We start from the raw sequence: 14,104 nt of genomic DNA, 5'->3' as shown, positions 1-14,104 counted from the left end.
AGGCTGGACTAAAAACTCCCTGAAAACCCTTCAGTTAATCTAAAATGCTGCAGTAAGAGTGCTGACAGGAAATAGAGCATATTACTCCTATGGCTATTGGCTTCCCTTCATTGGCTCCCTGTTAAATCTAGAATTGAAATTAAAATCCTGCTACTCAAATACAAGTTCTTTAATAATCAGTCTCATTGTATCTTAATGACATCAGAGTACCACATCACCCCATTAGAGTTCTTCACTCTCAGACTGCAGGTTTACTTGTGGTTCCTAGAGTATTTAAAAGTAGAATGAGAGACAGAGCCTTCAGATTTCAGGCCCCTCTTCTTCTTCTGTTTCCGCGTTTAAGATTAGGCTTAAAACTTTCCTATTTGATAAGGTATATTGATAGGGTTGGTGACCCTGAATACACCCTTAGTTGCACTGCAATAGGTGTAGGCTGCTGGGGGATTCCTATGTTGCATTAAATGTTTCTTCTTCAGTCACTCAGTCACTCACTATGTGTTTATACACCTCTCTGAATTTAATTATTTTTTATTATTAATCTCTGGCTCTATTCCACAGTGTGTCTTTGTCCTGTCTTTATCCACTTAACCCAACTCCGGTTAAACTCTGTCACAAGTATAATACAGCTGGACCATTTGAAGTTCAGTGCATATATATATATATATATATATATATATATATATATATATATATATATATATATATATATATATATATATATATATATATATATATATGTATATATACATATATATATATATATATATATATATAAGCAAAAAAATATTGAAAAATGCTAGAATACTGTGCATCATAAATATTGGGCCGAGGTTTAACGAAAATACTCAGTCTCTTTTTAATAAATATATAAATGACTCGTACATTTATATATTTTATAGTTTGGATCATGTTGCATAAGCATTTTATTTGACCAATTTTCTGCATTCTGAATCATCAGGTCTGAACTCTTCACAGTTAATTAACCTACCCTGCAGAGACGAAAAAGTTAACAGCAAACGGCTCGTTGAGAAATCCGCCTGCAGTGCGCTAATAAAGATTAATTGCTGAGCTTATTAATCATCATTCTAGGGCCTCAGAATCCACCTTCTTTTAAGGCAAACGAGAACAGATCATTTAAACCACATGAGGCCAAGTTATTAAACAATTTTATGTCCTGTGACACTGCACCAAAAAATGTTAAATGCTGCACAATAAAAGCATAACTTTGCCGAAGGGTGACAGAAATCATTGTCTGCCTTGCTGAAATAAATGTCCTTATAAATGACAGATCATAAACTTATTTACATGAAAGGATCTCTGATGCACTTTGTGATTTCGTTTGGTTTACGGGGTTTTCAGGCAATTTTCCATCACATTTAGCGCTTTTATTGCACTTTAAAAGAAAACGCTGCCTCATTAGAGCCCATAAGAAAATGTTTCCCCTTTGTTTTCCACTAGATGACTGGCGCACTCAACGCGATAGTTACAATAATTACGCTGTTTGGCAAATGTGGCTGTGTAGTAAGTGTTCGGGCTGCATGGCGATTCAAAACTCTCATACTGCAGAGCCACGTTTCTCCCACGCCTGCAGTAAAGGCACCTTTTAAACGCACAGTTCAGATTATGAGCCCGCTCGCTCGGGTCAGCAGGGCACCGATGCAGTTCAACAAACGTGGTTGTAAACGAATCATTTAACAGTTCCACTCCTGATGGCCTCTTTGTTGTCCCCGTGGTTAACGACCTGAGCCACATGCAAAGTCAGGTCACGGGCACAGGTCATCGAGGGCCTGTGTGACACGTAACGGAGCCAAAACGGTACTGCCCCTCCGGTGGGCCTTACCGTCCACGTAAGCGCGAGAAGGACAGTAATCCAATAATCTACATATTCTGCATGCAACATTTGTAATACCATATATATATTTGACAAACAGATGACAGTGGAGACTAATTGATAAACTATTGGTTTAAAATAAATATATTTAAATGAAACTGATATAAAATCTGATCCTGTGAGCGCATACGCCCACCGTCATATATGCCAAACTACTACTGAGAGATTATTGAACTTTTTAAGAAAATATTCTCTTTTGTAAATTCCCTATATTCCCATAAATTCCCGCAAATTTGGTTTGAATAGTCATCTTTTACGAGCTTTCTAACATTAATATTGTCCTAATCTTTTAGTTTTCACTGAAGGGTTTCGCACTGTTGCTGTGGCCTTTATTCGTGGGTTGATTAAAAGCTATATGTTTGTTAGCTTCACTCTAATGGGGAAATAGGTTTAAAAAAAAAACAGGGCAGGAGAGAGAAAGTGTTTTCAAAATGTAAGAACTTATCAGCAAGTGATATTTGCCAAAGATGAAATTTATTTTCTATGTTTTTCCTATTTGACACTGGATCTGTAGATTTTTTTTGTTTGTTTTTTAAAGAAATTAAATACTTTAACTTAAAAGTAGGAAAAGCATGATAAGTTACAGTACCGTTTACAGTGATTTTTCCTGGTGCAGGACAGGCTGCGGTGTCCATGGTCACTATTAGATTAGGTTGAAGGTAGCAAGCTGATGATGCTCTCTAGTTTCTATTGCCAAATTCCGCCTTTATACTGAACTGAAACTGGTTAAGGAGTGGAACCCAGTCATGATCGTATGATAGCTCATATAATAGGTGCTAATATATCGCAGACTCGCAGTTGGCTAAATCCATGAAAACAGTTGAACACAGTCTGTGCACAAAGAAAAACAAAACTCTACTGGCGCTCACATCAGAGCGGATGTTAGGGTTCCATCTCCTTTCATGTTACATTCCACTTTAACTCCTGCCTTTAGTTACAGAGCATGGATGCGTATTTGACATTACTCAGAGTTCAATTAATTTTTTTTAAGAAAAAAAATGAGAGTTAAATGCTTTAAAAGTTTATCTAATGTTACTACAATCAATCCTCAACAAGCGCCCACGAAATGTTTCTATTTTTTAACAGAAGTATTTGGAAAATAGCTTTAATATATTATTGTTATTCACAATAATAATAATAATAATTTATTTTGCTCACTAAGAAAATAAACATTTAAGTTGAAAAGAAGCAAAGGCTTACCACTAAACAAAATATGAATAATCGCATTGTGTGTTAAGCCTTAGTAATTCATGCGTTTTAAATGGATGGTTTTGGTTAGGTCAAACTTTGCGATTATGCAGTTATTATTATTACTACTGGAACAAACCAGGCTGTGTTATGTTACTCTGCGAACAGTAGATGGTGTTGTGGTACCTGAAAAAGGTTGGGGTGGGTTTCAGATTTTATGGATTTTGGCTTTAAAAAGGTGTAAGGTCAAAATGTCTCCGTATTTATTTTTTTAAGTAATAACAATAGCCGATTGTGAGCATCGTTCTTTACACTTGTTGTTTATAACATTTGCAAAGTCAACATATCTTGGTAACACTCGAACCTTTTGTATTTAAAAATATATGGTCTCTTTTAATAAAAATCGATACCCTTAATGTGCAGACATTTTCAAATCATTTACACAGTTGTACCATAATTGTATTTATTTAGAAAACAACATCAAATTACAGTAACAAATTTCCGAACTTTCTTTAAGTCAGATGTAAGTGCTTTCATAATCTCTACTTGGTTTTATTCTCTAAGCTTCTTTAATGATCAAGTAGCACACGGGTAAAATAATGAATTGTATCGTTTTGAAAATAAAGAGAACAACCATCAGTTTAACCCATATTCTATGGCTTAATACGCTTCAACGAAAGGCCAGTCGGCGTTTTTTCAGTTAGCTGTTTCCTAAAACTACAAATTCACACTGATCATCGTAATTGATCGGGGCTAACACGAATTGTGTGATATGATTTTTTTTCTGAGATACTTCATTTAATAATTCAGCCCAAAGAGCCACATAACGCAGGCCTATCCCACATGAAAAATTAATGCAGAGTAAAGGGCCCATTCCTTAATCATTTATCCAGGCTGTTTTGACGGAATCTAATAACCCATTTTTCTTTCGTGAGGATCAAGAGGTTTTACTACGGAGTCAAACAGCCTCCTGTGATCTTTTGGATGATCTAAACAAGTGACTTTTGTTTTCTGTTTGGCTCCTGGCAAGATAGAGTGCTGGAGACAAAAGAATGAAAGAGTTTCAAAGAATCGGCCGATCCCCTTAGGCTCTTTTGTGTCAAGTTTCTCTTCTTTTTCAGATAGAGCGTTCATCCGTGTGATTTGAACCTATTGTCAGGGATTATGTATTAATTCATCCCTCATGGATGGACTGGACTGGAGATTATCTGAGAAAAATAGATGAAATTTAAAAAAAACGGGTATAAATCAAATCGAAAGAAAAAAAAAACACTTTACCTAAACTCAGACTGAAAGCTGTAATATTGCAAAAACTTTGAAGCCGAAGGTGAAACGTGTCTTTGAGAGTGCCTGAATAAATGGGAAACTCTTTGGGAACACTTTCCAGGACATAAACCTTTCAGAACTGAGGAGGAGGAAATCACGGCGCACTGAGGAGTGTTGCCCGTCCCAGTCCCCCGTTGACATTTTAGGAATGATAAAAGTTCCGCCTTGCCTGGAGCTACAGCCACGCTGGAGCCGGCCTCTGTCTGTGGCAGATTGCCTTTGCTCATTACAGCAATTATTTTACTCGAGTTTAACCCCTGCTTGAATGGCAGGGAAGTCAAGAGAAAGCCTTTAAAACTGCTGTGGAGTGGCCTGTAATCCCCCTTCTCCACCTCCTCCTCCTTTATCTGCTCCGCAGTTTTTGTCATTTAATTCCTCCTGATGGCAGAAAATGACTCCGGTGTTCAAATTCAGGTTAAGGTGTTTTCTTTATGTGCCACATGGCTCCTGACACTCTGTCTTCCCCCTCAAAATGAGGTGTCACCTGGCTCGTTTTACACCCTAAATGCACATAATGACACTCAAGCGGATAGTTTACGAGGAGTTTAGCCCCGGAGAAGCAATCTCCCAATATTTATCGGCGTGTTTTGAAGTCAGCACAACTGGTTGTCTCACCCCCTTCTCTTTCTCTTTCTTCCTCTCCCGCAATCTCCACCCCCTCTAAACTCTTCTGGCGCCAACAAAATCTAGGTTAGTTGTTTCAAAGCGAGAGGCGACAGCTGTAGCAATACATTCCACCAAATAACATGTGACAAGTTTAAATTCACAGCGCACACCAGCCGGAGCGCACAGTGAGTGTGACAGGCTCAACTGCAAGGAAAACTCAAGCAAATGTGGGGCTTTCTATTGTCACTCTGTCAGTATGGGTCACTTGAAGCCTTTAATCGTCCCTGTGACGTTTTGAAATAAAAATAATAATTAAATGTTGAAGTCATCGAGCTCATTAGAAGCCTGTTTTTAATTTCTACTCCTTAATAGACCTGATAGATAGACCTTTTTAAGTAGAAGAAATATTTTTTTCTATTCATTAAGGCGTTAAAAAGATTAAATACTGACTAAAGTTTTCAGTTAGATTTTTTTTTCCTTACAGTAATTCGCCTCACCGTCGGCGCAACAGTGTGCATCCTGTCAGTCAAAACGAGCAACCTCTCAGTGAAAAAAGAATAAACAATTTATTGTTAAGTTATGTCACAAATATATTCATAATATAAATGAGGATATTCTTCAAATATACATTATTTTACAGTACAATTATCCCTTCCGAAGGGAATCAATCCGACAACAGACAGTGTTGTCATAAGAAAATAATAAAAATAACAATAAAAAATGCTGTGGTTTTCAAAATTCACAAAAGAGCACTCTCCAATACTGGATTTAGTAACCCACTATAGTTACGCATTGATATGAATGCAATAAAAAGAAAGAAAGAAAATGAAAAGTATGGTTGTTGTGGTGTGGCAGCAGCCTACAGATGCAATTTTAAAAAAAGCCCAGCCTAAAGGTTTTTTTGGTGCATAGTCTCTGATGTGCAGCCCTTTCGCCTTTTCACCTGGCTGTAAGCACTCGCGGAGGAGTGAGCTGTGTGGCCACAGCACTACAGTCCATACTTAAAAGTCCATTAGTGATATACCATAGGGCTACAGGTTTAAGCTGTTTTCTACCTCCGCGCCGCAAAAATGTCCAGTCATTTAAAGTCTCATCCTATTTATCCAAATAAGATTTTACATTGTTTATGTTCTCCTTCGTTCAAATTCATTTCGGCACAACACAGTTGACATTAAATGACGAATTAAAGTTGGATTATTTTTGCAGTGTGGGAACTTACTGGCGAGGTCTAGAGAAGTGCCTAAACTTCAAGAGCCTCAGAAGGGGGGTGGGGGGGTCTGTGGAGAAGCCTCGCCCTCACCTGACAAGGTGTGACACTGACCTCGGCACCAGGATGCTTCTTTATGTGGTGCAGTGTCACCTCACTGGTCCCAAGGGGTCCCCTCTCAATAGGGGCCCTCACAAAACATCCTTAACCCCCCCGCTTTGCGTCCCGCTGCTCGCTGCCCTCGTCCTCCGTCCTTGTCAAGCGAGGTGATACATACTGTATCCGACGTGAGCGGCGTACAGTCCAACCGGAGAAACCGGCAGAGAGTGCCTCTGGAACGGATGCGACCCTGCATAGGACGCGGGGACGTGCGTACCGAGAGGAAAGGAAATCCCGAAAGCCGGAGGCAGCATAGGCTTGGCTGCCATTTTCAGTTTTTCAAGTTCTGCCTCTTGCAGACGTTTGGCCTTAGCTCTTCTGTTCTGAAACCAGATTTTAACCTGGGTCTCCGTCAGGTTGAGAGAACTGGAGAACTCTGCGCGCTCGGCGATAGAAAGGTACTGCTTCTGGCGGAACTTCCTCTCTAGGGCGAGCAGCTGGGATGTGGTGAAGGGGGTCCGGGGCTTTCTGTTCGTCTTGTGTTTTCGCAGTGGACAGGCAGGAGGACTCAGCCTTCCTATGGGAAGACAGAACGATTTAATTCAAAACTCTGGTGTCGACGCGCAATGCCAGATCAACACAAGACCAACAGAAAGTATTACAGACATGTAAAACACAATACCAGGAGGAAAAAATCTAGATATTCTCGCTTACATATGCATATATCGTTAAGAGACATGTTTAAATTCTAATTTAGTAACTTAACTGAAACTTAAACTTACTTGGAGATGTGGGAGAAAAGCGTGGACTCTGAATCCACGAAGTCCTGTCTTTACTGTCCGGGCTCTCGGGTTTAATCAGCACGTCTTCGGGCATGTTCATGATCTCGCCCACTGAAAATGTAGAGCTCATAGGTAAAGTCGAGACTGGTGTATCCAGGCTACCAAAAGAACCCATCCGCGCCCCCTTTCCCAGCACTTGGGACGTCCCGGCTACAGAAGCAGGATCCGGCGATGGCACCTCTTTGCTTGGTTTCCTGTCAGCCATCAGCGCCTCTACGCTGAAGGGCAGAATAGGGACTTTAGGCTTCCCGGTCTCCCCCGTGGGACTCAAGCTGGTCTGCATTTCGCCTCTGCTGACGAGAACCGAGCGGGGAGAAATATCTTCAGCCTTCAAACCAGCAGCCAGAGCGGACATGGATATCGATGGGGCCATACAGGGCCGACCGGCACGGCTGAAACGACTCGTTACAAAGCAGTGTCGTGGAGAAGAGATGCTATTGAGTTGGTGCGGTGCTGCCCTAATGTGACGGTATCCTCATGTTTGTATGGCCAAATTGGAGCGCAGCTCCTATAATAAGGCAGACGTGGACAGAGAGGCAGCCAATCAGGGAAGACGTGGGCTGGACCCGGAGTGAAAGGGGGCTGAAGAAAGTTTCTTTTTTTCTTCTTCTTTTTTTGCAACAACCAATGTCAGATAAACATAAACACGACAAAACTCTTGATGGAGTGTGGTTTCATCAACCCCACACCCCACCCCCTCGCCCCTAATCCCTCCACCACCACTACCATTCTAGTGAGTAAAGCTCCAACCATGAAAAGCCAAGGGTGGTTTAAAGGCGTCTGGGTTCCTTCTATTATCGCCCCTACTCGTTTGCCATGTTTGATAACACAACTATACAGTCTCAAACATTTTGACTGGGTCGACCCATTTTCCACTTTGGCCTCGCAGTGCTTTAGGTAAGTCCTGACTGTTGCACAACAATTTCCTCCCTCTTCCTCTGTGCCACGCACCCCTCTTGGAGTGCGCTGTTTATTGATGGCTGCGGGGGCTCTAATCAGATTGAAACGCACAGGCCTTCGCAGTCATTTAGGGGTAATTATCGGGCTGGGGGGGGTCAGTGGGATTTTTTTCCCCTTCTTTGACTCCATCCCTTAAAGTAAAAAAAAAAAAAACCCTGAAAACTGATGATGAGTGGGAGCCAGGGAGAGATATTTTAATCCCGGACTGTCATTGATTTGCCTGGATGTAGCTCGCATACCCTCTCATTTTCTGGCCACTCCACGAAGAGGGTTTTTTTTATATATATAAACCCACTAAAGCTAGCTATTCCCCCTGCATTTAAAAAAAAAAAAAAAAAAAAGGGGGGGGGGGGGGGGGGAGCACAGCCCTGCCTCACTGGATGCACGCATTTGTAAATATAATATTCAAAAAGAAATCCCAGAAATTCACAAACCTTTGGAGTAAAGACAGGCAAGAGATTATCTTTTTTAATTGATTTATTTAGTGATTGATTTTGAGCGCAGTCAATTCTCGTGATGGCTCCTGCGTTGCTAACTGCCAGGCCTAAACAATCTGTCACGATTTGTCAGTCTTCCTAATGGGCAGACAACTTATGTTGTTTTTAGGCGCCAGCAGCGGCGCGGATCAAAGCGCCCCACGTTTTAGGGAGACTATTGAAAAAGTTGAACCCGCACCGAGAGTGCGGCACCGCCTCCTCCTTCTATCCGCCCTATAGCCCGGGGACACTGAGCCATTCAGCCTGAAAAATTAGTTTTCTCTCAGCCGATCGCACGCTATTTCCATCCATTCAAATGAGCGCTATAGTCGTGTAATAGCAGGCTTCTCAGAAGAAAAGGTCAGCGCCCACGGAAGGTTACTTGTGAGCGCGTATCCTCGCTGAAAGGGATTCCATGGTGCAAGTGTTTCCCAAGATACGCGTCAGACCGCGGATCCCTGAGGAGACGAGTTGTCATGACTCGGTGCGGGAGTGTGTGGGGTGCTGAGACCTCGAAACAGTCTCAGGGAGGGAAATCCGGAAAATCCATGTTGTGCTGTAGTCATGGTTAAAAATGCAAATGTTTCCTTCGCATGAACGGTGCAAATAACATTCATCAGAGATTTGCCAGCTACCTGTTAACGACAAAGCAAAGCCGATGAGTTAATAATTTGCTGTTCACTGAAGCTTGCCGCCAGTACATATCAAGGAGCCCACGCTGTGTGAATGATAGTTTCAGAGAAATGATGGATCCTGAAAAACAATATAAAATCATTCAAATGATCAGTTAAACTTCAGGTCTGTCTCGAGTGATTTCCGGTTGTCACTTTCATTTTTTAAAGCCTTGTTGCTGTTTTGGGGTTTAAAATGGAAACGCGTAACGCGCACGTCACCATTTATCAGCACCTCAGCTGCACATCCTGTGTGTCAGTCAGTGTGTGCGTGTCTGTGCAGGTAGGAGTCTCCACGTGGAGCTGTTGTGTGTTTGGAAACACTTCAAACCTCAAACCTGAAGCGAGTGGCATCGTTTCTAGAAGCGTTTGAAGTCACACCGGGGTCTCCTATATCCGACTGAGGTCCCCTCTGCTTGGGGCTCAAACACTTAACCCGCACTCTTAAACAGCGAGTCCTCAAATGAGTGTGCGCAAACACAAATAGGCACACAATAAAGTTAAAGTGAACAGCATTGAGGCTCAACCTGCTTTTTTCCCGGTGATGTCCACTATGAAAGTAACGGATGTTTTGTTTTTAATAACACAGGTCTGTGATGAGGGAGCGTGCTTTTTTGATTTAGTGACCACAATCACGCGATAATAACGATCTTCTAATATCCATCAGCTATTGGGCCTAATTGCGCGCTTCGCACACCAGACACTATTTCCTCACATCTCAGAAAACGATGATTTTAATAAAGTCACAATTAACCTCCGCGGTGCCTGAACGCTGCAGTGTCATTGTTTCCGATTAATTTGCCTTGTGAACAGAGGACCGGCGGTGCTGGCAAACAATGTTGATGCAATTAGCATCCCAAACAGTGACCTTAAAAAAAGAAAAAAAGAAAGAAAGACCGATATGCCGTGGAGAAGACGATTACCATAGCGTTTCATTTAAATCCCGAGGCAACAAATGAGGGCCGCGTTGAGTTACAAAAAACTGTAAGGCTCATCGGGCCTTTATTTAACTTTATAAACTACCTCTGATTCCCAGTGAGGAGGCAGGGACTCCCGACAAAGGCCTATTGTTGCCCGCTCTGAAAGTTGTCTTAACCCTTTTCATGCAAGGTCTGTCCGTTTAGACTGTAAAAGCATAAAAGACAGAGTCCACGTCAAAAGGCATTTCGAGGCAAAAAAAAAAAAGTTTGCTCGACCTTCATCTGGGGATCGTGACGTCGCGCGCGTGAGTATAACTGCTAAAATCTTGAATTTTTGGAAACGAACAGGTTCCATCAGCTAAATATTATCAGAACGCCTGACATGTGAGGAATTTGCCGAAACTCTTTGAGCAACATTAAGTGGCTTTGAGTTAATTGGATGGCGACTTCGTGATGCACCTAAGAGAGATGAAAGGAACAGCCGGCAGTCCCGCCCAAGGTCTCCGTAATGATACGTAATGTATCCCATTTCAAAGCAATTAGCGCAATCAGGCGGATCGGGGCACTTTGCTGCCGCTAAGTAACAATGCCTCACGGCCATTTAAGCTTAAGATGCAATTGACACTCTGCAGACTGGTGGTTCAGTCGCTTTAGCAGGTGTACTCATCCAAAGTTCGCAAGTCTCCTTTTTCTGAAGACGGTTTTTAATTCTGTCAAACCTCGCTCACCCATCCAAGCCAAGGCTTCTAACATAATAGTCTGATTAAATCTTAAAGCTTACATGTTTTAGGCTTAAACATTTAAGCTTATATAACTTTGAACAGGAAATAAATAACATAACAAAGACTGTCTCGATCATGATTTTAAAAAAGTGAAATTGAATAAGAAGAGTATTGAGTAAGAAGAAGAGTGTGGTCCCCATCAAAACATGCATTTGGAAAAATTACGCAAATTCAGCATTTTGGAAAACATGAACGTTGAATAGTCATGCATTTCGTGTCATTGTATTTTAGTTATTTTAGTGTGTGTGTGTGTGTGTGTGTGTGTGTGTGTGTGTGTGTGTGTGTGTGTGTGTGTGTGTGTGTGTGTTTACAGTCAGGGTGAAAAATTAAACAATAAACAGGATGATTATATATCCTGTAATCACACGCTGGTGTCTCAGAGAATCACAAAGGGCTCGTCTTTAAAGCCATGCTGGCCCCGTGGAATAGCGTGGAAAAGAGAGCACAGAGAAATCAGATCACATCCAAATGTGAAGCCGTGCCGAGCTGACGGCGATAGGTGCGTTTGCAGCTTGGCAGCGATTTCAACGACTGCGTGCGGGTTACGGAGAAGAAATAAAGACAATTGTTGTTTCTGTCACATGCCTGTTTCTCCGAGTCCATCCGATGCACAGCTTACTGAACTCTATTCCCCATTCATCTCCCTCACCTTTCCCCGGCTGACAGGCAGGATGAATGCGTCCCCGCGGTGTTGATGAAAACCTTCTTGCGGTTCAGGAAAAAAGGGCGAGTGGGGTTTTCAGTCCCGGTTCTCGCCTCCATCCCCGGGGAGGAGGAGGAAGCATGTTGTTAAAGGAGACTCTCTAAAAAGAAATATCAGGATTTATGATGATTCAAGCTTGTCTGCTTAGCACTGATACCCCCGCAACCAAACTGCAAGTAGCCTACTGCAAATGACAGTCGCACCCCTCCCTCTCATATGATCGTATGATGTAGAAAAAAACACGGCACGCTTCGGTCGGCACTTGTTTTTCTCATACAGGCATATCAGTGGATTGTAAAACAGCTTGGGTGTTTGGCTCAAACGGCCCTATTTGTGTTAAAACCACAGCAGCAGCACTAAGTAAACGCACCTGTGACCGCGTCACGATCCGTTTAAATATTCACGCGCTAATTAAAAACCAGCACCGCGACGGCGCTGTCACTGAGGTTATTTAAGACCTGCGGGCCCCACAGCTACCGAGGGAAGACCACCGTTTAGAGTAACACGCTTACTAATGAGTTTGATTGTAAAACAATGAACGGTGCTAGACTTTGGGCACTTTTTTCAGTGATGGAGTATCAGAATTTAGGGCTAACATTTAAATACGATAACTTTTGATTGATGATTATCAGAAAGCAATATCGGCTTAATTTCACCGCCTCGGTGTGACACGGTGGGCAAAATGTAGTACTTCTGGAACTGTTTAGTGAGTTTGACTTTTATTTTTAAGTACTTTTGATTTTTCTTTTTAAAAAAATCTATTTAATCAGTTTAAGGGATAAATTCCTCTAACATGGGCCAATGTGTATCATTATTATTATTATTAGTTTATAATATTATAAATTATAATTCGTTTATAATAAGTATAATAAGATATGTGTGTGTGTGTGTGTTCTCTCCCTGACAATTACTGATACATACGCCTTGGGGCAGATAGCCTCTCTGTTTCTCACACCATGACCTCCGAATGACTTTAAAATCACACTGATAGCACGGCGCTATCAGTGACCGTCCATGGCGTTCATCGCTCTGTAAAACTTAGATAAAACTGCGGCTTTTTAAATTTACAGCGTTTCATCGTTCAATCAAAGACATCTCAATTACCCGAGGTACTGGTGTGAAATTGAATTATCGCCCCTTTATTTCTTTCACGCCATTAAACAGGAAGCATACTAAAAATCATTTGCAAATCACTGGCCTGGGTAATATGATATCTATATGGATTGATTAACTAATGGCAAATCGTGGGATTTGTTTTGATAAGTCCGTCATTTGGGCTTTTCAAACGCTGAGCCTCTTGTTGATTAGAAAGTGAATAGAGTCTTAAATGAAATGCTTAATAAGCGCATAACAAGCAGTAGTTTAAGCAACAAATCGTTCCTGTAATCGGAAATGAAGAAAAAAAAACCTTTATAATGAAGTAAATGATGTAGAGTATTTAAACACTGTCACCCTTAATTCACAACGCTCAAAACAAACTGATTTATTATTATTATTATTATTATTATTATTATTATTATTATTATTACTACTACTACTACTACACTTTTTATATTACTAGAATATAAATATAGTAATTGTTTTTGTAATTTATTTTTGGTAACCACACCTGATCTTTAGTAATCTTTTTACACTATTTTAAATAAACAAATTGCCTCACTGTGATCATTATCTAATCACTCATTTCACTTACTCCTGTTTTTTTTTTTTAATGGCACTTATTATTATTTCCTCTGTGGACATCATCACTAATTTGCTCCTCCAACACATATCACAACACAATCATTTTCAGTTTTCATCAAGATAAGGAAGAAAAGTGGTCATAGTTATTTGTTTTGAAAATTAATTCTGTGGGAACTGACATGAGATACAAATCGGTTTTGAAATGCAATCATGGGATTTATACAGTGGTGTGTGTGGTTCGGCCTTTTTAAAAATATCACTGCAAAAATCTCTGCCTTGTCCTTCCAGTGACACCACGTACGTAAACCAATGCTCACAAAAACCTTAAGCCCATCATTTTGGGTTGTTCTCTGCCGCTTTATAGAGCTGGCCAAAGAAAAGCAAACCTAAACAAATAAAGGAGGGGGCAGAAGCAGGGGGTTTGTCTGGGAAGTTGTGCTGTAGATGGCGAGCCGCTGTGTGCTCTGTCCTTCAGATCACAGCGTAGCAGACTTGGCTCCATCCTAATCTCACAAGTCTCAACAGTCTGAAACTCAAGTTTATCCAGAGGGGGTTGAGCCTCTCGGAGCTCCCCATCACCATCACATCTAACCCACCCCAGCCTTCCGCTTGCCTCCACCCAGAGGAACACACTGTCAGTGACCCTTTACTGACTCTGGCTGCCTAATCCTTTAAATTTGGGCAAAGCCTGAAATGATGAGGAGTTTGGCTTTTTTTATATACAGGTGATGTCCTTTGCCTCTCTGACTT

At 41.3% G+C, this 14,104-nt stretch overlaps 1 protein-coding gene across 1 annotated transcript; it reads right to left on the bottom strand.

Moving 5' to 3' along the window:
• Positions 1 to 5,558: 5,558 nt before the first annotated feature.
• On the bottom strand, positions 5,559 to 7,630 carry msx1a (muscle segment homeobox 1a). Its single transcript, XM_006784520.3, has 2 exons — positions 7,100 to 7,630; positions 5,559 to 6,894 (listed from the first exon to the last, which is right to left on the bottom strand). Exons 1-2 carry the CDS (start codon positions 7,530 to 7,532, stop codon positions 6,476 to 6,478), a joined length of 852 nt encoding a protein of 283 aa, XP_006784583.1. The 5' UTR covers positions 7,533 to 7,630; the 3' UTR covers positions 5,559 to 6,475.
• Between the last annotated feature and the right edge of the window lie 6,474 nt (positions 7,631 to 14,104).

Source organism: Neolamprologus brichardi, chromosome 5 (genome assembly GCF_056152115.1).
Source record: "Neolamprologus brichardi isolate AB-2024 chromosome 5, ASM5615211v1, whole genome shotgun sequence".
Classification (NCBI taxonomy): domain Eukaryota; kingdom Metazoa; phylum Chordata; class Actinopteri; order Cichliformes; family Cichlidae; genus Neolamprologus; species Neolamprologus brichardi.
The sequence above is the reverse complement of the archived record's forward strand: the minus strand, read 5'-3'. Positions and strand labels throughout refer to the sequence as shown.